This window comes from Budorcas taxicolor, chromosome 1 (genome assembly GCF_023091745.1).
Source record: "Budorcas taxicolor isolate Tak-1 chromosome 1, Takin1.1, whole genome shotgun sequence".
Classification (NCBI taxonomy): domain Eukaryota; kingdom Metazoa; phylum Chordata; class Mammalia; order Artiodactyla; family Bovidae; genus Budorcas; species Budorcas taxicolor.
In genome coordinates, this window is record NC_068910.1 from 4,901,745 (window position 1) to 4,926,175 (window position 24,431).

At 47.3% G+C, this 24,431-nt stretch overlaps 1 protein-coding gene across 1 annotated transcript; it reads right to left on the minus strand.

The window, feature by feature from the left end:
* Positions 1–12,532: 12,532 nt before the first annotated feature.
* On the minus strand, positions 12,533–13,469 carry LOC128057123 (RNA N6-adenosine-methyltransferase METTL16-like). The gene is given in 3 exon segments (XM_052649854.1): positions 12,533–12,894; positions 12,897–12,923; positions 12,926–13,469. Coding segments are annotated over 3 exon segments (933 nt in total).
* Positions 13,470–24,431: the final 10,962 nt, after the last annotated feature.

The window sequence follows — 24,431 nt, forward strand, 5'->3', positions numbered from 1 at the left end:
AAACGGGCTTATTTTATGGCAGCAGATTATAAGCATGTATGTGAGCTTTAAGTACTCTTGTTGAATAGAACTAAAATTGGTGAATTCTACCAATTCATTATCCTGGTTGGGAAATTGTACTGTAATTTTTTTTTCATTGTACTGTAGTTGATGCACAATATTATACAAGTTTTGGGTGTATAACATAGTGATTCACAATTTTAAAGGTTATACTCCTTTGATAGTTGCTATAAAACAGTGGCTTCCCCCCGACCCTGGTGTTGTGCAATATATCTTTGTAGCTTATCTCGAATAGAAAAGTTCATACCTTTGAATCCCCTGCCCCCTGCTGCCCCTTCTCCCTTCCCTCTCCTCACTGGTAGCCACTAATTTGTTCTCTGAATCTGCAAGTCTGTTTCTTTATCTCTTGTTGTTGCTGCATTTACTAGTCTGCTGTAGTTTTCAGATTAAGTATTTGTCTTTCTCTGTCTGACTTATTTCACTCAGCATAATGTCCTCCCAGTCCATCCATGTAGATGGCAAGATTTCGTTCTTTCTTATGGCTGTGTAATATTCCAGGGTGTGTGTGTGTGTGTGTGTGTGTGTGTGTGTGTGTATCACGTCTTCTTTATTCATTCATTCATTCATTGATGGACACTGAGGTTGCTCCCATATCTTGGCTATTGTAAACAATGCTGCTGTGAGCATTGGGGTGCAAATATCTTTTCAATGTAGTGTTTTTCTTTCCTTCAGGTATATACCCAGGAGTGGAATTATTGGGTCTTATGATAGTTCTAGTCTTAGTTTTCTGAGAGACATTCATACTGTTTCTACAGTCACTGCACCAATTTGCTGTCCCTCTAATAGCGTAGAAGAGGATTCCCTTTTCTCCCCATCCTTGCCAGCATTTGTTATTTGTACTCTTTTTTATGATGGGAATTGTGACTGTGTACGATAATCTCCCATTGTGGCTTTGATTTGCGTGTCTTTAATGATCCATGGTGGTAAGCACTTTTTCATTTGCCTGTTACCCACCTGCATGTCCTCTTTGGAAAAACGTCTATTTAGGTCTTCGGCCCAGCTTCTACTCAGATTGTTTGTTTGTTTGTTTTTACGATGTTGAGTTGTATGAGCTCTGTGCATGTATTGGATAGTAACCCCTTATTCACCATGTCATTTGCAAATATCTTCTCCCATTCTGTGGCGTGTCTTTTCATTTTGTGGATGGTTCCCTTTGCTGTACAAAAGCTTTTAAGTCTAATTAGGTCTCATTTGTTTCTTTTTGCTTTTATGTCCTTTGCTTTAGAAAACAGATCAAAAACAGTTGCTTTATGTCAATGTCAAAATTTGATTTATGTCAGAGAGTGTTCTGCCTATGTTTTCATGTAGAAATTTTATGGCTTCTGGTCTTACTTTTGGGTCTTTCATCTATTCTGAGTTTATTTTTTGCATATGGTTAGAGAATATTCTAATTTCAGTCTTTTACTTGTAGATGTCCGGTTTTCCGAACATCGTTTATTGAAGAGATTGTCTTTCCTCCATTGTATATTTCTTCCCTTATCATAGATTAATTGCCCATAAGTTTGTGGGTTTATTTATGGGATTCTATCCTATTCCATCGATCTGTGTGTCTGTTTTTGGGCCAGTGCCATACTGTTTTGATCACTGTAGCTTTGTAGTAGAGTCTGAGGTCAAGGAACGTGATTCCTCCAGCTCTGCACTTCTTTCTCAAGACTGTTTTGGCTATTCGGAGATCTTTTATGTCTCCATACGAATTGTAAAATTATTTCTTCTAGCTTGAACTGTAGTTCTGCAAGGTGTTACCATGGGTGAAAGTTATACAAGATCTCTCTCTTTTATTTATTACAACTGCATGGAACCTACAGTGATCTAAAAATACAAAGTTTAATTTAAAAACATACTGGATCTTTTTCCTGTTCCTCTCCTCCCAAAATAAGAATGTCCCAGGAGCAGCATGTCCCTGTTCTTTCAATGACGTTGCTATTTGATGGCATCTCTCACTTGTTGGAAACCACAGGCCTAAGTCACTGACACTATGAATTTTTCAGGAGCTGACCAAAGTATTGGATGAACCAAAAATGTTTATTGACTCCAAAAGGTGGAAAGAAAACCACAAAATCACTGACAAATGTTTAGATGTCTAACAAACTATGATCTTACATCAAACATCAGCTGTAACTCAACTCAGCTTGTGTCCTTCTGTGTGTGTGTGTATCATACATCCTGAATATTTAATGTGAGGTATCATGAGGATTTGAAACCCACAGGTGACCCGGTTTAGAATCCCGTCTTTACCTCTTGCAGCCCTGTGGCTTTGGCTACGTTTCTTAACTTCTTTGAGTCTCGACCTCATTATCTGTGAGAAGAAAGTTACAGAATCTCCTCCACAACGGTGTTCTGAAGATTAAAATTACATGTATAACTAGTTCATGTGAAAGCCTCAGTGGGGCACGTGCCCCACAGTAAGGCAGTTGTTACGGTAACACCCGGGATGCCGATTGACACTCTGTTGTTCCCTGACAGATGTTTGTAGGTCACTGGGGCTGATGCTAAACACCTCAAGCCCAGTAGGTCCTTGGTTCACACTTGACAATGGCTTTGTGCTTAACCAGAGCCAGAGGGACCGCTTCTATTGCTGGCCCTGCTGGAGGAACAGCTGAAGCAAGAAAACAATGGCCTGTAACAGCGGAGGCTCCAGCTAACATTGTTTTATGAAAACTACAAAAACCGTGTGGAAAGACCACACGAGGGGTGGAGCCAGCTAAGATTTGCATCCTGAGGTCAGCTGGTGGTTGACTGAGTCACGAAGTATTTCACACAAATCATGATCCGGCAACGACTGTGGTTTTCCTTGCTGAAACACAGGATACCTGTCCTTTAAGAGGTGTTTTTAGAAATCTGTGATTTGTGGTGTCTGACCTGTAAAAAGGCTTGCATACAACTTAAGTCAAACATGGTGATACACTCACTCAGTCGTCTTTATTGAAAGGCATAAGATTATGTGCCTTGGGATCCCGCCATAGCCTTAAAGCAAGGCTGGGCTTTCATGTTGCGTCACCTCTGGGATCACTGTTTGGGACAGCTCTGCAAACGTGTGTCAGGGGCTGACACCTCACTGAGCACCAAGGACATAGAACAGCAGCTCTGACACTCACAGGACCAGACATATATGTGTAAAAGACAAACAGTGATAAAGCAAAACACAACAGCACAGAACAGAAAAAACTGGCCATCTTCAAGGAATAAACATCAGCGATTCTCTGAATGTTTTATGTTGTTAGTCAGAGATAATGTTGCAAGAAAAATGATCATGGAGATCATATTCGTGTTTCTAGCTCTTGAAAAGTATTGTTTTAGAAAAACAATAGAACAGTAGAAATGCGCTGATATACTAAGGCAAGAGATCAGAAATGAAAAGATCAGGGTTGTGTTACAGGCTCTGCCACTTACCTACTGTGCAACTTTAGCCATGTCCCTTAACCTCTGTGGACTTCAATTTCCTTATTGGTAAAATAATAATAATAAATAGCCACCTCACTGGTTTGGTGTGAAGTGAAGTCAGAGAAATGGAGTCTTATTCATTCATTCATTCATTTATTTTTGGCTGTGCTGGGTCTTTGTTGATGTTTTCTGGTTTTTTGCTAGTTGCAGCAAGTGGGGGCGGCTCTGCTGTGGTGTGTGGGTTTCTAACTGTGATGGTGGCTTTTCTTGGGGAGCACAGGGTCTGTGGCTTGGAGCTTCAGTAGTTGAGGCACGTGGGCTCAGTAATTGAGGCACGTGGGCTCAGTACTTGCGGCTCCCAGGCTCTAGGGCACAGGCTCAGTGGTTGCGGCACAGAGGCTTAGTTGCTCCCCGACATGTGAGATCTTCCCAGACCAGGGGTCGAACCTGTGTCCCCTGTATTGGCAGGTGGGTGGAATCTTTTTTTCAAATATAAGTAACATTGTAGGAAATTAGAGAATGTTCTCAGTTGTAGGCTGTTGACAGATAACCAGGACCACAGAGTCGTATCATTTCCAAAATGTGTTTGGTTTTCAGGTTTTAGGCCAAAGTTAGAGTGTGAAGTAAAAATTCCAGAGCAGTAGAAGGAGACCACTGCATGAACCTACTTTATAAACTTTTCCTGCTTCGTTTTTCAAGAGATTTAGGACATTCAGTTGATAAAAGGAGAATGTGTGTCTCCCCAGGGAGGGCAAATGTTCATCTGCTAACAGTGAAGGTCTGACGTGCTGGGTTAGGAGGGTCGTGCGGCAGGAGAGTTTGACCCGCTTTAGTGTTTGCTCTGGGCAGAGAAAGGGCGGTCAGGACTTAGGTGTTCACTGGCCTTGCGTGTCTAAAGAGAGGGAATTGTGTTAGCTCAGGGGAGAGAAAACAAAGGTGGGTTATGAGAAGTCTACAAGACGGCAATAGGAGGCTAATGGAAAGCCACTCAGCAAACATTAAGTGAGCCCCTGTTTTGTGCCAGTTGCTTATTTCTCAGTGTTCTAAACAACAGGCCTTGGAGTCAGTAGTGAAAGTCACTCAGTCGTGTCTGACTCTGTGACCACGTGGACTATACAGTCCATGGAATTCTCTATGCCAGAATACTGGAGTGGGTAGCCTTTCCCAACCCAGGGATCGAACCCAGGTCTCCCGCATTGTGGGCGGATTCTTTACCAGCTGAGCCACCAGGGAAGCTCAAGAATACTGGAGTGGGTAGCCTATCCCTCCTCCAGCGGATCTTCCTGACCCAGTAATTGAACTGGCGTCTCCTGCATTGGAGGCAGATTCTTTACCAACTGAGCTATCAGGGACTCAGTGGACTGAAGTTTAAATCCTGGCTCTGCTACTTGATCTGTGGCTTCAGGCAAGCAGTGGAATCAGCCATGTTAAACTCTTTTAATCCCAGGTAACGAGTGGTCTGACGGAGGTGTGTGCAGAGGGCCTGGGAAGCTTCTGGTCAAGCTAATGTCGTAAGGTCATGCTCTGAGGCTCTCCCCTGCTCCAAACATATGAAATGGCAGATACAGTATGAAAAGAAAGAGAAAAAACATAGCCACATGAGAAGACATAATAGTAAATATCTCTGTGGAGTGTAAATGGAACACAGTGATAAATGGGCCGGCAGGGCTCTGAGTGGAGGAGCGGGCAGAGGCGACCAGGAATTAGCCTTTTGTTCAGTGACAGGAGAGGCAAGGGCAAAGGCCAGCTCAGGGACCCTGGGGAAGGAAGAGTGTTCTCTTTGTTCACACAGGTGCACACACACACACACACACACACACACCTGTGAAAGGTGGCTGAGAAATCCACAGCTCTTTGGACATGTGGCTTATGAAGGGGTTTTCCCTGGGAGGCGGAGGGGCTGAGGTCAAGGCCAGCCTTTCCAGTGACTTGTGCCTGGACGTGCACATCCCCCCAGGTGGGTGGAAAGCCCACCACGGGGACCCAAGCCACCTCCACGATACTTGATTTTGGACGAGGAGCCCAAGGGTCTGGATGGAGGCCACAAGAAACCTGTACAGGGAAGAAGGAAGGAGTGAAGCAGAGAGACTGGGATGGGGGAGGGTGGGGGCTCAGGAGGGGAAATGCAGCCTCAAACTAAGCACACGAACCAGAATCCCAGAGTCTATAAGGAAAATCGACGCTAAGACAGAGCCAAGCAAAACACAGTTCCTTCTGTCGGAAAGCTTCCTGGGAGGGCAGTGACTTGCCCATCCAGAATGACTGCCATTGTGTGTTGTGGAAATATTATCATTAGGCCCATCGTGTGGGCTTTCTTCTGGGGAATGTTTTCTCAAACCTGATTTATAGAAGTCAGTTTTAGGCTAGATACTTAACCCTGGAGAGAGGAGGAGCAGGAGTGGAGGTAGGGGGGATGAATATTTTTTGAGTTACACACTGCTCTTGTTTTCCACACACTTTCTCAGTAACCCACACCCCAACTCTGGAAGCCATGTGTTCTGAGCCCAGGGCTGCCAGCTGAGGCTCCAAAAGGACTTCAGTTGCATCTATTTCCCCTGGAGCCCAGGAGGTGGTGAGGTGGGAATTTGAACCCATGTCTGGCTGTTCTAATGCTCTTTCCACTTAAAAATAGAGACTGGGTGACATCTTTGTATTCCTGGCACCTAGCACAGTGTAGGGCACATAAAAGATGCCCAGTAAGTGTTGGCCCAAAGACGGGAAGCCCGTCGATCAACCCACAAGCTCCTTGTGGGCGATCCCTCCTTCCACTAAACGGTAGAGACAGAAGCCGACTGAATCGACACACAGGCCGGTGGATCCCTGATGAATGTCTGCTGTGGGAAAGATGAAAAGTGGTTGCTTTTCCATCATTAGACTCTTTAATCTCACCCTAGCCTGCTAATCCTCACTGTTAGATCTCTTTCACACTGTTGAGTCCTCTCCAGCCCCACCACCCCTTTCCCCACCTGGGACGCCTTGGTTCCTCACCCCCGCGGTATGTCACCCCTCCGTCCATCCCCACACTGCAGATACCGTCATCCCTCCCTGTTAAAATCCTTGCACGTTTCCATCACCCTGAAAACAAAAATCCGTAAAACCGTTCATGCCTTAACGTGACCTAGGAGTCCCTTACCATCTGCCTTGATTGGGCCTCCTCCTTGCCTAGAAGCGCCCTCTGTTTGGCTCTCTGCCCTTCAGGGACCTGGATTTGTCTCTGTTCCTCAGACCTGGCTGGCTTCTACCTTGGTACACGCTCTTCTTTCCTTCTGTTACCTGCCACGCTCCTGCTGCACCCCCAACCTCAGCTGGACATGAACTCTGCAAAGCAGCCTCCTCTGTCCACCCAAGACTGAGCTGAGACCCATGCTGTGAGCCTCCAGGGCTCTCTGTTCACTTCCTTCCAAAACTCCTAATACAACTTTAACTGTTTCTTAAATGTCCCTCTCCCCACCTGAACTCGTTTCCTAGCCCCCAGGGGCTCTCCCACTCTTCGCCAGCTTCTCCTGAGCACCTTCTCAGTGAGTGGGCGTGTGAGAGATGCCCGTGAACACAGGTTGGGCTTCATGCATGATTCTCACGCCACACTGAAGTGTGCCACACACGCGGTGATTGAAGGGAAGTGACACGGAATTGCTTCTAAATTGCGGAATCAGAGCAAAGATTAAACAGCCCTATGATTTACTTGTGAGCGACTTTTAGCTGGGGTTCTCTCGACGATCTGAAGAATAAGTTTAAGAGCGCTGTCGTTTCCCTCTTTGCAGCTGGCAGTTAATCAAGCGCCAGTGGGGCCCGGTTCCCACGTGGGGAATAAACAAGGTGACATCATGGTGGCATACTCCCAAGGGACTGTGCAAGCTGTCCGTTCTGTGTGCTGGGTGGAAGAGCCTGTCCTTGCTCTCTGGGGCTGCTCCTCATCTTTGTGCGGCATCTGACTCTGTCAGGCCTCCAGGGATGGGTGACACACTTCAGTCTCCCGGTTCCTCCACCCTCCTCGTGACCCTCATGATCTAGCCCATCCTTCGGGGCAGTGGCCTCCACTGCACACACAGAGCTCCAGGGAAACAGCGTCTCTGCACACAGGCTTTCAAACTGAGCATATTCAGATTCCCCCCATCCCCTGGATAGCAACATCCCAGGTAACATCAAAATGTGTAAAACTTCCCCACTTCATCCCTCTCTCATTTGGTGGTGGGTCTTATGATTATTGAAGAAAAAATATAGATTGCAGAGTGCAGTGTTCTACACGCTGTAGAGATGGATTGCACTCTGCGATCTAGGTGGCCGTTCACCTCCTTTGCTTCAGTTCTTCTTTGAAAACAACAGGAGAATAATGGTTCACAGGGTGTTTACCGAAGTTTGAAGCTAATAGATGTTCAGAGTTATAATTATTCCCAGCAAATAGCTAATCACTAAGTGTTAACTGTTTCTATTACTTTTTTAAAAAAATTCTGGGCTGTGCTGGGTCTTCCTTGCTATATGAGGGCTTTCTCTGGCTGCGGTGAGTGGGCTGCTCTTCCTTGCAGGGCCTGAGCCTCTTACTGCAGTGGTTCTCCTCTTGCAGAGTGCAGGGTCTCGGGCGCTCCGACTCTGGGAGTTGAAGCCCGGGGGCTCAATAGTTGTGGTGTACAGGCTTAGTTGCTTGGCAACATGTGGGGTCTTCCTGGACCAGGGGTCAGACCTGTGTCCCCTGCACTGGCAGGCGAATTCTCATCCACTCTACCACCACGGAAGTCCCTACTCTTATTCTTATACTGCATCTCTCGTGAGAGCAATGTCTGTGTATGAGGACACGGGCTTTGGAACCCAGGAGGCTGGTTTTCTATCTTGACTCCGTCACTTACTGGCTCTGTGACTTCAGGGAAGTTATTGAACTTCGAGCCTCCTCTTGATCGGAGTAGGATAGAGATGAATACCACTGACCTCAACAGTCATTGTGAATATTCACTGAGAGACTGTCTAGAAAGCACCTGGGGAAGGTCAGACACAGAGGAGGCACCCAGTAAGTGATAGCGCATTTCCAGTACATAATACATGAGCATCGTGCTCATGTTAGCCTGTCGCAGGCGGTCAGGGAGGAAGGAAAGGCAAGTAGCAGCCCACAGACTAGCTAGCTGCTCAGTGGCTCTAGCATTAGGACTGACATGTATTAGTGTCTGGGAAAGAGTGTGTGTGTGGTAGTCACTCAGAAGTGTCCATGGACTATAGCCCACCAGGCTCCTCTGGCCATGGGATTCTTCAGGCAAGAATACTGGAGTGGGTTACCATTTCCTTCTCCAGGGGATCTTCCAAACCCAGGGATAGAACCCAGGTCTCCTGCATTGCAGGCAGATGCTTCGCTGTGTAAGCCACCAAGGAAGCCTGATAACATTTATTGGGAAAGAGACGAAAAGTAAAAGGTGCTCAGTCGTGTCTGACTCTTTGCAATCCCACGGACCATAGCTCATTATAGTCTGTCCATGGGATACTCCAGGGAAGAATACTGGAGCGGGTTGCCATCCCTTCTCCAGGGGATCTTCCCGACCCAAAGATCGAACCTGGGTCTCCTGCATTGCAGGCAGATTCTTTACCATCTGAGCCACCCAGAAAGCCACCTCCACCTGCAATATTGAGAAAGAGAGCTAACATTTATTGAGCACCTACTATGTGCCAGAGCTTCCCTGGTGGCTCAGATGGTAAAGCATCTGCCTCCAAGGCAGGACACCTGGGTTCGATCCCTGGGTTGGGAAGATCTCCTGGAGAAGGAAATGGCAACCCACTCCAGTATTCTTGCCTGGAGAATCCCACGGAGCATGGTAGGCTACAGTCCATGGGGTTGCAAAGAGTCGGACACGACTGAGTGACTTCACTTTTCACTTTTACTGTGTGCCAGACACTTTAAATAAGACCATTTGAGTCTCAGAAAGACTCGCAAGGAAGGGATTATCTAGTTTCCGGGTAAAAAGGCAGACAGAATGTTTGTTCAGGTCTCACAGTGAGGGAACAGCATGGCTGGAGGTCTACCCCAGAACTGCGGGATGCCTGAAACACGGCTTCCTCGTCCTTACAGAGCACCCAGGCACGGATATTACAGAATACCTTACAGAATACCCAGGCGTGGGACGGCAGTTGTAAGGGTGAAGAGGGCGTGGCCAGGAGTGGGCAGAGGGCAAGTCACTGCAGGTGTGAGAACCACAGGGAGAAGCTGGAGTGGCAGAGGCCTTGGGGGGGTTCAGTCCTCTCCAGGAGGTGACAGAGGAGGTGGGAGAAGGGCCTGGGAAGAGGGGCTGTGGAAGGTCCTGCGTGGTGGCAAGAGGAGGGCACGGGGTCGGGGCTGGCCAGTGAGGGCATCTGGTCACACAGCTCGAGAAAGGCCTCCTCTGCAGGTTGAAGCCGGACTCCCACCCGGGGCACTCCGGGACCTCACATGCCTTTCCTCACAACCCAGATAGCCGCCCTCTTTGCATATCTCCAGTCTCTCCCTCTACCCTGAAGGCCCATCCCCAAGGCTTCCTTTTGTTTTCCTGACTTAGGCATCTGCCAAGGTCAAGAAGGCAATGGCACCCCACTCCAGTACTCTTGCCTGAAAAATCCATGGATGGAGGAGCCTGGTAGACTGCAGTCCATGGGGTCGCTAAGAGTCGGACACAACTGAGTGACTTCACTTTCACTTTTTACTTTCATGCATTAGAGAAGGAAATGGCAACCCACTCCACTGTTCTTGCCTGGAGAATCCCAGGGGCCTGGTGGGCTGCCGTCTATAGGGTTGCACAGAGTCGGACACGACTGAAGCGACTTAGCAGCAAGGTCAAGAAGAACAGGACTGGGGGGAGGGAGGAAAAGTGGCTCCCACCAGCCCCGCTGGGCGGAAGTCGGACTTTTCCCGGTTCATCCCGGGGCAAGTTCAGAGTGCAGAGCAGAGTTGAGGGAACGGGACTGAAGTAGGGGGACGCTGAGGGGTCACTGCAGCTGCCCAGGGAGGGTTGTGGTTCTCTGGTCGTGGGCTGTCCTGAGGTAGGAGAGTAAGGAAAAGAGAGATGTGGGACACCCTTAGAAGGCTGGAATAAATCAGTCACTGATTGGCTGTGAGAGGTGAGATGGGGGGAGGACTCGAGGGGACACTCAGGTCTCCAGGCCCTGGGGAGCAGAGAGCCTGGTTACCTGCTGGAGAGACAGGGGTGGAGCCAACTGAGGGGGAGGCTGCCCAAGGGCTTCGTACAAGTTTGAGGAACACCAGGGATAGATGGGGGGTCTAGCTACATCTGATTCATGAGTGTGAAACCCACGAGAGCCTTTTTTTTGTTTTGAATGTATATATTTATTTATTGGTTGCTGCACACGGGCTGTCTCGAGCTTCCTCGGGTGGAGGCTGGTCTCTAGTCGGGGTGCACGGGCGTCTCATTGCAATGGCTTCTCTTGTGGATGGGGCGCAGCCTCTCGGCACTCGGCCTCAGTCATGGTGGTGCTTGGGCCTAATTGCTTTGCAGCTCGGGTGATCTTCCCAGACCAGCAGCTGAACCCATGTCCCCTGCACTGGCAGGCAGGTTCTTAACCACTGGGCCACCAGTCAAGTCCCCAGGAGAGGTCTTAATGGCCAGCTGAGATTAATCACGATTTCTACCCCTGAGCAAGTCTCCTCTGGAAACTCCTGGAAAAGGCTTTTTCTCTTCCTCTGGATGTTGTGGTGTGAGAGTATGTGACCCAGACCTGCGGTAGCCGTTTCACTGCCACAGGGGCAGAGCTTGGAACCAGCAGACAAATGAGGCCCCCGGGGGGGGGAAACCGGGCCCCGTGTGGAGCCCGTCCCCACCGAAGCTACAGTTCTCTGGCTCAGTACATGAGAGGGAGCCTGACTAGGGCAGCCGCCCCAAGCTGACAGTGAACCGGGCCTCTGTTTGACACCCATGCCCTTCAACAGGTTTTACTGAAGCGGGATGGGTGTCTCAGCCACCATCACAACCTTTCTGTGTATTTGGACGGTTAGAACCTGGGTCTCAGAGGGTCAGAGCCTCACGTGGGCCTGATTCTGGGAAGTCGACCTTTTACTGTCCATACCGAGAAACCTATTTAGACATGGACACTCCTTGACACCTTTTGTCTTGTGGTCACACGCTAACGTCAAGATGTTCCAGGATCCTGGACGGCCTCCACAGTCTTCACAACCAAAGCAAGTCTTGCCATCGTTAGAAACCAACCTGGGAACAAGCAGAGCCGACAGGGCTTAAGCTACGTCGGGTCTGAATGGACATGGGCCCTTGCTTCATTGCCCGAAAGCTGTACATCTGTTTCAGATTGTACACTGTGTGTCTGTGGTTTGATTCACAGCAACCTCGCATGTTATGGAATTGATTTGCACTGAACAGCACTGTCAATAAAAAGAAATAAGTGTCTGAAGAAGAAAGACAGCCTGCCAGCGGACCCTGACCAACTGTTGTAACAATGGACTGTCTGTCCTATGTGGCTTGAAGCTGCACAGAATTCAAGGGCCTCTCCTGGGGACCCTCATCACTGCAAGGCCAAGGAAACAGGCTTTGGTGGTGGGACCCGCAGTACATGACCACAGGATTCCAGTCTCTAGGTCTGTGATCTGAAGAGCATGGACTTTGGAGACAGACTTGAGTTCAAGCCCCAGTTCCACCACAAGGAAGTTACTCAACAATCGCAAACATGAATATAATCAAACCTACTTCTTGGGTAGTAGTGAGTGAAAGTCACTCAGTCGTGTCTGACTCTTGTGACCCCATGGACTGTAGCCTGCAAGGTTCCTCTGTCCATGGGATTCTCCAGGCAAGAATACTGGAGTGGGTTGCCATTTCCTTCTCCAAAGGTGATCAGCTTAAGTCAGGTTTAAATCCTTTATAAGTTTACCGATGGCATTTTGTTGATGCTGCTCACAATTATTTCTCTGAACTGCCATACTACAATGCCCTGTAATTTTTTTTTTTTTTTCCAAGGAGGCAGGTGTTTAAAAATGGACTCATTTGTTGTTTTTTTAAGACAATTCCACATAATGTTACTAGTGGGCTAATGATGGAATTCAGCTTGCCACCCCCCAGGCCACTCTTCAAAGCAAGCTGCTTTATAGAACTTTCCCAACTGTGCGAGAACTTTGGGGTTAACTAGCAACAAGCCTGAAAGTTTGGTTACATATATAAGTACAAAGCTGGTTCATCAAATCCCTGTTCTGGCCCTCAACCCAGTGCATTTCAACTAAGGCGTCATCTACCTCCTTCTTAACATTTATCAGACACTTGAATAAGTAAAGTCCAGCCACTCCTTGGAGATGGTTCCCTTTTTCAGACACTGGGCTGCTGAAGGGCTCAGGAGCCTCGTGGTCCTGGGCTCCATTGCTAGAGCCTTTACAACTTTCCAGAACCTCCATGTCCCCCTTTTCCTCACTCCTTTCATCCTCCGTGGGTTCTGGGTTTTCCTCCTGCAAAAGCGAGTCCTGGCTGGGGCCGTGGCCCCCCACAGTGACTCACCTTCCGGTGGAGCAGGGCCCCCAGGGCAATTTCCTGGGGGCCCTGGGCAACATCCTGGCTCTTTCCAGACTCTGGGGGAGACGTTTCCTCTTCCAAGCCTTCGACTACGTCCTTGGGCACTAGGGGCCCTTCTCTCAGCCGTCTCACTCGGTCTCTCTTCTTCCTCCTTAAGTGAATCCAGGAGTTTTCTATGGCCGTTAGGAAAAGGCTGATTTCCTCCTTTCCGCAGGGAACTCGTTTATGCTGGACCTTTAGGTCAGTGAGGATTTTTTCAGTCCATGCTGTCACAACCATGATGCCTTCCACTGTCTCAGGGCCCAGAGATGATGCTTGGAGGGCTAGTTCTTCCATCACAGACCCCAGGGCTACAAACGTAATGGGCTTCCTTGGCTTCTCTAGTTTTCTTCGCTTACTGGGTGGTGATGGTACTGTTACGTCATCATAAAAACTCCAAGCCAAAGCCCATCTCATTGTCCGACCCTGGGAGAGTTCAGTATAGGTGACTTTAGGATCCCTTTGTATGTGAAGTTCTTCCTTCAGAGGAGCCAGGCTGCATTTCTTTCCCAGCATACCCAAGCATCCTTGGGTATTGAGCATCAGATGGTATTAAGTATCATTTGAAGGTGCCCGGCAGGCCCCCTCTGGGATCTCAGATTTTTGTAATGCAGATAACAGCCACAGGGTCAAATCTCAGACTGTCCACCATACCATCCAAGTGACCCCTATAGTAGCTCCCCACAAAGAGAAAACTCTCAAAAAATGTCAATTTCTGCTCCTGTTCTCTATCATTTTACTGCTCAGTATAAGAATATCCAAAACATTCATAACTTCAATATGAGACATTCTAATTACTTTGGGGCTGAAGACTGAGATCTAATGTGTGAAATGTTAATGCTGAACATACGTTCTTGTCTGTGTCCACTAGCATTCTTTCAACTTGACTGACGTATAAGTTAGGTCTGATTTAGGTGCATGGCTCAAGGACTTCTGACAAATGTATGCACGTATGTAACCACCGATCAAGGCATACATGGTTTGCACCAGAAAGTTTCCTCATGCCTCTTTGCAGTCAGACCCTCCTAACCCCTAACCCAGGGAACCACTGACCACACCTCCACCATCAGAAATCAGATGTGTCTTCTCCCGAATGTCCTATGGATGAAATCACACACGTGGTCTTTCCTGTCTGGTTTCTTTTTTCCACCCTCATGTTTTGGGGATTCATCTCATGTATTAGTAGGTTGTTCCCTTTACTGCTAAGAACTAATCCATTGTGTCACAATTTGTTTACCTATTTACTTGGCTTCCCTGGTAGCTCACTTGATAAAGAATCCATCTGCAATGCAGAAGACCCTGGTTCGATTCCTGGGTCAGGAAGATGCACTGGAGAAGGGATAGGCTACCCACTCCAGTATTCCTGGGCTTCCCTTCTGGCTCAGTTGGTAAAGAATCCACCTGCAATGCAGGAGACCTGTGTTTGATCCCTGGGTTGGAAAGATCATTCTGTACAGTTATAAACTTGGCTGTTGTATATGTGTGTGCCTTTGTGTGAAAACCTAAAGCATCACTGCCTAAGTATTCATCGTGTAGAATATTGGTAGATATTAGGCTTATGTGATAGGTCTGTCCAAATGAGGGTCCCTGTCAGGAGGGCAGAAGTAAGACCTAAACACAAAGGCAGCATCAGGATCAATTCTTCACAGACTCAGAGAGTAAGCCCCCAAGTTAATATCATGAGAAGAAGAGCAAAAGATTAGTCCACAAAATCAAAGTAAATAAGCGAAATAAAGACACGACTCAAAATGGTGCACTTAATTTCAAATAAACAAAAGCAGAGATAATCAGATGGCTACCCACTCCAGTATTCCTGGGCTTCCCTCGTGGCTCAGCTGGTAAAGAATCCACCTGCAATGCAGGAGACCTGGGTTCGATCTGTGGGTAGATGAGGGACATTTGTTTCCAGCTTTTTTGCTATTATAAATAAAGCTGCTCTTTGTGTGCCAGTCTTTCAGTAACATTTCATTTCTCTTGGGCACATATCTAGCTGCAGAACTTCAGAGTTATGTGATAAGTAGATGTTTAAATTTTTAAATGTTTCTAAAAAGTGCCCAACAGTGTGTGAGAGGTCAAGTTGCTTTACGGTCTTTACAGACACTTGATACTCTTTTAGCCATTTTAGTGGAAATGAAGTGGTAACATTGTGCTGTTACTAACTTTTTAAAAAAGTTGGTGGGAAAATGCATATAACATAAACTTTTACCATCTTAACCATTTTAAGTACACAGTTCAGTGGCATTAAGTACAGTCACATTTTGTGTAACCCTTCAGTTCAGTCCAGTTCAGTTCAGTCGCTCAGTTGTGTCCGACTCTTTGCAACCCCATGAATCGCAGCACGCCAGGCCTCCCTGTCCATCACCAACTCCGGGAGCTCACTCAGACTCACGTCCATTGAGTCAGTGATGCCATCCAGCCATCTCATCCTCTGTCATTACCTTCTCCTCCTGCCCCTAATCCCTCCCAGCATCAGATTCTTTTCCAATGAGTCAACACTTCACATGAGGTGGCCAAAGTACTGGAGTTTCAGCTTCAGCATCATTCCCTCCAAAGAAATCCCAGGGCTGATCACCTTCAGAAGGGACTGGTTGGATCTCCTTGCAGTCCAAGGGACTCTCAAGAGTCTTCTCCAACACTGCACTTCAAGAGCATCAATTCTTCAGTGCTCAGCTTTCTTCACAGTCCAACTCTCACATCCATACATGACCACTGGAAAAACCATAGCCTTGACTAGATGGACCTTTGTTGGCAAAGTAATGTCTCTGCTTTTGAATATGCTATCTAGGTTGGTCATAACTTCTCTTCCAAGGAGTAAGTGTCTTTTAATTGCATGGCTGCAGTCACCATCTGCAGTGATTACTGCCATCCATCTCTAGAACTTTCATCTCATGCAACTGAAACTCTGCCCCCATTAAATCCTCCTCATTAATGTCTCCTCATCCCCCTTCCCCCAGCCCTGGGCAGCCACCAGTGTACTCCCTGTCTTTGTGAACTTGGCTAGCGCTCTAGTACCTCGTATAGTGGAACTGTACAGTGTCAGTCCTTTGGTGGCTGACTTGTTTCACTTAGCATAATGTCCTCGGGGTCTCTCCATGTTGTAGCATGTGTCAGAACTGCCTTCCTTTCGATTCTTTTGGGTAAGTATCCAGAAGGGGGATTACAGGATCTTACGCAAATCCCATGGATGGAGGAGCCTGGAAGGCTGCAGTCCATGGGGTCGCTAAGAGTCGGACACGACGGAGCAACTTCACTTTCACTTTTTACTTTCATGCATTGGAGAAGGAAATGGCAACCCACTCCAGTGTTCTTGCCTGGAGAATCCCAGGGACGGGGGAGCCTGGTGGGCTGCCGTCTCTGGGGTCACACAGAGTCGAACACAACTGAGGCGACTTAGCAGCAGCAGTAGCGGATTCACCACACCATCTCCCATAGAGGCGGCACCACATTATGTTTCCACTGTCGGTGCACAGAGTCCCCATTTGTCTACTAACACTTGTTGTTTCCTGTTTTCCTTTTTTTTTCTTCTTTTTTTTAAAAAACCAGTCATCCTAATAAGTGTGAGGTACAGTTACAGTACAGTTCAGTCGCTCAGTTGTGTCCGACTCTTTGCGACCTCATGAATCGCAGCACGCCAGGCCTCCCTGTCCATCACCAACTCCCAGAGTTCACTCAGACTCACGTCCATCGAGTCAGTGATGCCATCCAGCCATCTCATCCTCTGTCGTCCCCTTCTCCTCCTGCCCCCAATCCCTCCCAGCATCAGGGTCTTTTCCAATGAGTCAGCTCTTCACATGAGGTGGCCAAAGTACTGGAGTTTCAGCTTTAGCATCATTCCCTCCAAAGAAATCCCAGGGTTGATCTCCTTTAGGATGGACTGGTTGGATCTCCTTGCAGTCCAAGGGACTCTCAAGAGTCTTCTCCAACACCACAGCTCAAAAGCATCAATTCTTCGGCGCTCAGCCTTCTTCACAGTCCAACTCTCACATCCATACATGACCACTGGAAAAACCATAGCCTTGACTAAACGGACCTTAGTCGGCAAAGTAATGTCTCTGCTTTTCAATATACTATCTAGGCTGGTCATAACTTTTCTTCCAAGGAGTAAGCGTCTTTTAATTTCATGGCTGCAGTCACTATCCGCAGTGATTTTGGAGCCCAAAAAATAAAGTCTGACACTGTTTCCACTGTTTCCCCATCTATTTTCCATGGAGTGATGGGACCAGATGCCATGATCTTCGTTTTCTGAATGTTGAGCTTTAAGCCAACTTTTTCACTCTCCTCTTTCACTTTCATCAAGAGGCTTTCCAGTTCCTCTTCACTTTCTGCCATAAGGGTGGTGTCATCTGCATATCTGATGTGATTGATATTTCTCCCGGCAGTCTTGATTCCAGCTTGTGTTTCTTCCAGTCCAGCGTTTCTCATGATGTACTCTGCATAGAAGTTAAATAAGCAGGGTGACAGTATACAGCCTTGACGTACTCCTTTTCCTATTTGGAACCAGTCTGTTGTTCCATGTCCAGTTCTAACTGCTGCTTCCTGGCCTGCATACAGATTTCTCAAGAGGCAGGTTAGTTGGTCTGGTATTCCCATCTCTCTCAGAATTTTCCACAGTTTATTGTGATCCACATAGTCAAAGGCTTTGGCATAGTCAATAAAACAGGAATAGATGTTTTTCTGGAACTCTCTTGCTTTTTCAGGACCCAGCGGATGTTGGCAATTTGATCTCTGGTTCCTCTGCCTTTTCTAAAACCAGCTTGAACATCAGGGAGTTCACGGTTAACGTATTGCTGAAGTCTGGCTTGGAGAATTTTGAGCATTACTTTACTAGCGTGTGAGATGAGTGCAATTGTGTGGTAGTTTGAGCATTCTTTGGCATTGCCTTTCTTTGGGATTGGAATGAAAACTGACCTTTTCCAGTCCTGTGGCCACTGCTGAGTTTTCCAAATTTGCTGGCATATTGAGTGCAGCACTTTCACAGCATCATCTTTCAGGATTTGAAACAGCTCAACTGGAATGCCATCACCTCCACTGGCTTTGTTCTAGCTTTTAGTGTGAGGTATAGCTCACTGTGATTTTGATTTACATTTTCTTAATGGTTAGCAACGTTGAGCGTTTTTTCCCATGCTTGTTGACCACTTCTATATCTTCTTTGGAGAAATATCTAGTCAGTCCCTTGGCTAGTTTTTAACATTGGGATGTTAGTTTTCTGTTGCTGTTGCCACTAGTTTTTCAACTGTCCTTCTCTTGGTGATGTCATTTCATTTTATAGATGAGGACACTTTAGTTCAGAGTGGCAAAGTGACCACCATGGTACTAGTCACAGGCATTGTTCTTATGCCATCAAACATAAAAATGAGCGATCGTTTGGATAATCATTTGAAGACCAATTGAACATATACTAAGAGCAATAGAAGTGTGACACAGGCTGGGGATAGACTTTTACAAGTTCCTGGAGGGAGACAGATAAATAAGCAGGCAATGTTAGCACAATGTGATGAGCACCATGACTGGGGAAGAACATTCTGCTCTGACTACTTGGGAAACTGGAAAGAGTTTAGCAGAGCTGGAGGACTAAGCATAGGAATGGCTGGCAGTGAGGCTGGAAATGGAGATTGGTCACAGTTCCTAGTTGTAAACAACAGAATCCTCTCAAGCCTGTTTAAGCAGAAAGTAAATTTGTAAAAGAATATTACAACATCCCCAAGAGGACCAGAGAATGGGGCTTCGAGGCCACAGAACCAGAAACACTGCCCAAACTACCTCCACGGGGCTTTCAGCAGAGACTCCACTGTCACCGCCCTGCTGATATAGTCACCGAAGCTCCCTGACTGTGGTGGTAGAGACACCCAGTGCCCACCAGTGCTGGCCCCCCAAGCCGCTTGCCTCTGCTCTCATTCTGGTCTTCACGATTCCCCAGAGTGCCGGCTTCCTCACCCCCCTCACTGGTGAATGAAACCTTGCATGGCTGTGTCTGATGGACAGAACCTGAGCTCCCCAGATGCAAGTCGGGAAAATAAGCGTTTCTGGCTTCTGTCTTCGTTAGGCAGGACTCTAAAGGAGGGGAAACTCCCCAGTCATAGACAGGGTTTAAAAAGCAGTGGGCAGGTTCACACAGACCCTTGTACAAGAATGTTCACAGCAACTTTATTTGTAACAACCAATAACTGGAGAGAGTCCAGATGTCCTTCAGCAGGTGTTTAATGGGTAAACAAAGTCTGGTCGGTCTGGTCCATGGAGTATTCCTCAGCAGTGAGAGGAACGGGCTATTAATACACACAGCAGCCGGGATGAGTCTCCAGGGAATGACGCCGAGTGAAAGAAGCCAGTCCCCGCAGGCTGCACACTGGGCAACTCCATTGATATGACATTTTTAATCTGTATTTATTTGGCTGCACCAGGTCTGAGTTGCAGCAGTCAGGATTCTCAATCTTGGGCCCCCTGCTTTGGGAGAGTGGCATCTTAGCCACTAGATCGCCAGGGATGTCCTGATGTAACATTTTGAAAGAGAAAATCTTAGAAAGCAGATTGGTGATTGCCGGGTGTCAGGTATGTGAAAAGGGCTCAGTGGGAGTGAGATGGCGTTGGTTATAATGATGGATAGGCTGGTCTGTATCTTGACTGTGGAGGTGTATACATGGACTCACGGACACAGCTGAGTGACTTCACTCGCCCACTCACACACCCATGAGTGCGAGGGGAACTGTAACTCTGGGGAGATGGGTGTGTTGTGTCCATGCTAGAACCCCGGTTCCGTTACTGCGCTGTATTTCATAAATGTGTTGGCGTTGGAGGGAACTGGGCAGAGGCTCATTCTCTGTGTATCATTTATTACAGCTACATGTAACTTACAATTATCACTATAAAAACATTAAGAAAAAAATTAGCAGTGGGAAGCCAGAACACACTAGGCGTCTGGGGGTTTATTTTAAGAGCAGCGGGGAACTATTGAGGAATTGTAAGCATCAGTGACATGTCTTCCTTTAGCACCTATTTTCTATCCAATGGTAAGATAATGTCCTGGTTTAAGTTACAACTGTGACAGTTTACTTTAAAATAAAATTTAAAAGATCTGAAAAAAAGACAAAAAAAAAACCACCTTGATGTGGTTTCCCAGAGTCTCCAAGAAGGCAATTTTAGGCTCAATATGTGAACTGTGATTCCTCATCCAGAAAAAAATAATAAGAAATCATTTTCTCATTCATTCCACAAGCATTTCTTAAGCACGTCCTATGGGTCAGGCACTGAGCCAGGCCCTTCAGATTCTGTGATGAGTAAGACAACCCTGCCTTTGTCAGACTGCACTGTTAGACCCTGGGGGGGAAAAAAACAATGGCTCAAATAAGAAATGGACTTATGTGAAAATCATGTAACCTGAAAGCTGGGGACAAAGGTCCAGAGAGGGCGCAGTGGCCTCACAGCGTCACTCGCGTCCCAAACTCCTACTGTCTTTCCGCTCCGCCGTCCTTGGCAGGCGGTCTCCAGGAAGGACGAGGAGCTGAATCAGCAAGCGCCTCAGTTCCCCCCCGAATGCTCCCCCAACCCCAGGGCTGCACCCAGAAGCTTCTGTTCCTGTCTCGCTGACCCCTCCCATCCCGAAGGGAGCTGGGAATGAGGCTGACGAGGAGAATGGATGCCGTTGCTGTTGTTCAGTCCCTCAGGTGTGTCCGACTCTGTGACCCCATGGACTGCAGCACCCCAGGCCTCCCTGCCCTTCACCATCTCCCGGAGCTTGCTCAGACTCATGTCCGAGTCGGTGATGCCATCCAACCATCTCATCCTCTGTCATCCCCTTCTCCTCTTTCCGTCAATCTTTCCCAGCATCAGGGTCTTTTCTAATGAGCTGGCTCTTTTAATCAAGTGGCCCAAGTATTGGAGCTTCAGCTTCAGCCTCAGTCCTTCCAATGAATATTCAGGACTGATTTCCTTTAGGATTAACTGGTTTGATCTCCAAGGGTGTCCAAGGGACTCTCAAGAGTCTTCTCCAACATCAAAGTTCAAAAAGCATCTATACTTCAGCACTCAGCCTTCTGTATGGTCCATACATGACTACTGGAAAAAACATAGCTTTGACTCTATGGACCATTGTTGGGAAAGTAATGTCTCTACTTTTTAATATACTGTCTTATGTTTGTTACAGTGCTTTTTTTTTTTTTTTTCCAAACAGCAAGTGTCTTTTAATTTCATGGCTGCAGTCACCATCTGCAGTTATTTTGGAGCCCCCCAGAATAAAGTCTCTCACTGTTTCCCCATCTATTTGCTAAGAAGTTGTGGGGCTGGATGCCATGATCGTAGCATGTTGAACGTTGAGCTTTGAGCCAGTTTTTTCACTCTCCTCTTCCACCTTCATCAAGAGTCTCTTTAGTTCCTCTTCACTTTCTGCCATAAGGATGGTATCATCTGCGTATCTGAGGTTATTGATATTTCTCCCAGCAATCTAGATTTCAGGCTGTGATTCATCCACCCCAGCATTTCTTATGATATACTCTGCATAAAAGTTAAGTAAGCAGGGTGACAATATAAAGCCTTGATGTATTCCTTTCCCAATTTGGAACCACTCCTTTATTTCATGTCTGGTTCTAACTGTGGCTTCTTGACCTGCATACAGGTTTCTCGGGAGGCAAATAAGGTGATCTGGCATTCCCATCTCTTTCAGAATTTTCCACAGTGTGTTGTGATCCACACAGTCAATGGCTTTAGCGTAGTCAATGAAGCAGAAGTAGAAGTTCTTCTGGAACTCTCTTGCTTTTTCTATGATCCATTGGCAATTTGATCTCTAGTTCCTCTGCCTTTTCTAAATCCAGCTTGAACATCGGAAGTTCTCGATTCACGTACTGTTGAAGCCTCACTTGGAGAATTTTCAACATTACTTTGCTAGCATGTGAGATGAGTACAATTGTGTGGTAGTTTGAATATTCTTTGGCATTGCCCTTCTTTGGGATCAGAAAGGAAACTGACCTTTTCCAGTCCTGCGGCCTCTGCTGAGTTTTCCAAATTTGCTGGCATATAGAGTGCAGCACTTTAACAGCATCATCTTTTAGGATTTGAAATAGCTCAGCTGGAATTCCATCACCTGTGCTAGCTTTGTCCGTAGTGACGCTTCCTAAGGCCCACTTGACTTTGGACTCCAGGATTTCTGGCTCTAGGTGAGTGATCACACTATTGTGGTTATCTGGGTCATGAAGATCTTTTTTGTACAGTTTTTCTGTGTGTTCTTGCCACCTCTTCTTAATATCTTCTGTTTCTGTTAGGCCCATACTGTTTCTGTCTTTTATTGTGCCCATCTTTACATGAAATGTTCCCTTGATATCTCTAATTTTCTTGAAGAGATCTCTAGTCTTTCCCATTCTATTGTTTTCCTCTATTTCTTTGCAAAGACTCAGGAAGTCTCTCTCTCTCTCCTCGCTGTTCTCTGGAACTCTGCGTTCAGATGGGTATATCTTTTCTTTTCTCCTTTGCCTTTTGCTTCTCTTCTTTTCTCAGCTATTTGTAAGGCCTCCTCAGACAACCATATTGAGTGACAACTAACTGGTGTCATCTGCCCATGTGTGTGATGGACATATGACACACGGCCTGCAGAGCTGCAAATCCAGCCTTGAGGCAATTAGGGAAGATGTCACAGAGAAGGAGGTCTTTTTTTTTTTTTTGCCAAAAAAATATTTATATGTTTATTTGGCCACATGAGGACCTTTAGCTGTGGGACCTTCAGTCTTCAGTACAACATCAGGATCCTTAGTTGAGGCTTGAGGGGCTTTTAGTTGCGGTATGTGAACTCTTGGTTGTGGCATATGGAATCTAGTTCCCTGAGCAGGGATTGAACCTGGACCCCTGCACTGGAAGCAGAAGTCTTAGCCGCTGGATCACTAGGGACGTCCCAGAAAGAGACCTTTTGAAGACATGCTCATCGAGGGACCTGCATTGCAGGTACCAAGCATGGGAAAAGCAGCTGTTGTGCGTAAGACAGAAAGGAAAAGCTAGTGATGTTGGAGCATAAGAGTGTTTTAGGAGGGTTGGGAGAAAAGGCTAGAAAAATGGGCTGAGACCAGAACAGGAAAAGCCTTGAATGTCACGATAAGAAGTCTGGACTTGGTCCTCTAAAGCAGTAGTTATCATCTGGGGGTCTTGTTAAAACACAGATGGCTAGGCCCCACCACCAGACTTCCTGACTGAGTCTGTCTGGGATGGGGCCTGACAATTTGAGTTTCTTCCTGCTGATGAGGGGACCCCATGTGGAGAGACACAGGTGTCAGGAATAGGACAGAAGTTTTCAAGCAGGGGAATCATACGATCAGTTTTCTCTAGAAGGCTCTTCAGTGGAACTAACCCAGGGACCGAGTGACTTCCTGCAGTGTCAGATACAGCAGCTCCCTGGGTCAGGAAGATTCCCTGGAGAAGGCGATGGCAACCCACTGCAACAGTCTTGCCTGGGAAATCCCATGGACAGAGGAGCCTGGCAAGCTACAGCTCATGGGGTCACAAAAGAGTCAGACATGACTTAGTGCCCAGATCACCACCACCACCATATTTTAGTGACAGGAGAACAAAGACATCGCAAGTCAACTCTGAGAGTCCAGGGGAATTTTCGTCCATCAGTGGGGGTCCACAGATGACTTAAGACTGGGCCAGGATTCTGGGCTAGAGTCAGCAGAAAACGTCTCTGGTCAATATAAGCAGAAACAGAGCTTAACGGGCAGATCTTTGTGGCCAAAGAAGAGATGGGAGGCTAGAAATTCAGAGTCAGAATGTGGTCAGGAGCTTGGGAGGGGTAGAAACCCTGGTTTTCCTGGCACTGCACTCACCGCTTCAGCGCAGGCGCTCATCCCAGGACTCTCGACACGGCTGCCACCAGCCTTCACATCACTCTCCCAGGAGTGAGGATCCCAGGCAGGAACACTGCTCGTTCCCCCACCTCCTGGCTGCCAGGGAGGGGTCATATGGCTCCCTTTGGCTTCTGTAGACCCAGCCAATGGAGAAAAAAAAAGTAAAAAGTGAAAGTCACTCAGTCGTGTCCTACTCTTTGTGACCCCAAGGATTCTCCAAGCCAGAATAGTGAAGTGGGTAGCCTTTCCCTTCTCCAGGGGATCTTTCCAACCCAGGGATAGAACCCAGGTCTTCCGCATTGTGGGCGGATTCTTTACCAGCTGAGCCACCAGGGAAACCCAAGAATACTGGAGTGGGTAGCCTATCCCTTCTCCAGCGGATCTTCCCGACCCAGGAATTGAACCAGGGACTCCTGCATTGCAGGTGGATTCTCTTTCATGCCAATGGAGAATCTCCCCCAAATAAGATCCATCTCCAGTTGCTGGGGAGCCAAAACCCACGCAGTACCCATACTTCCCCACAGACCAGAGGACATGGGCCCAGGTCTAGGATGTCTGCATTAAACAGGACAACCTCAGGGGCATCAGCTAGAAAGCCCTGCCCACACGTTTGCAGTTACTGCCAGCAGGGTCCATCCGGCGAGGTCCCACTGTGATCAAG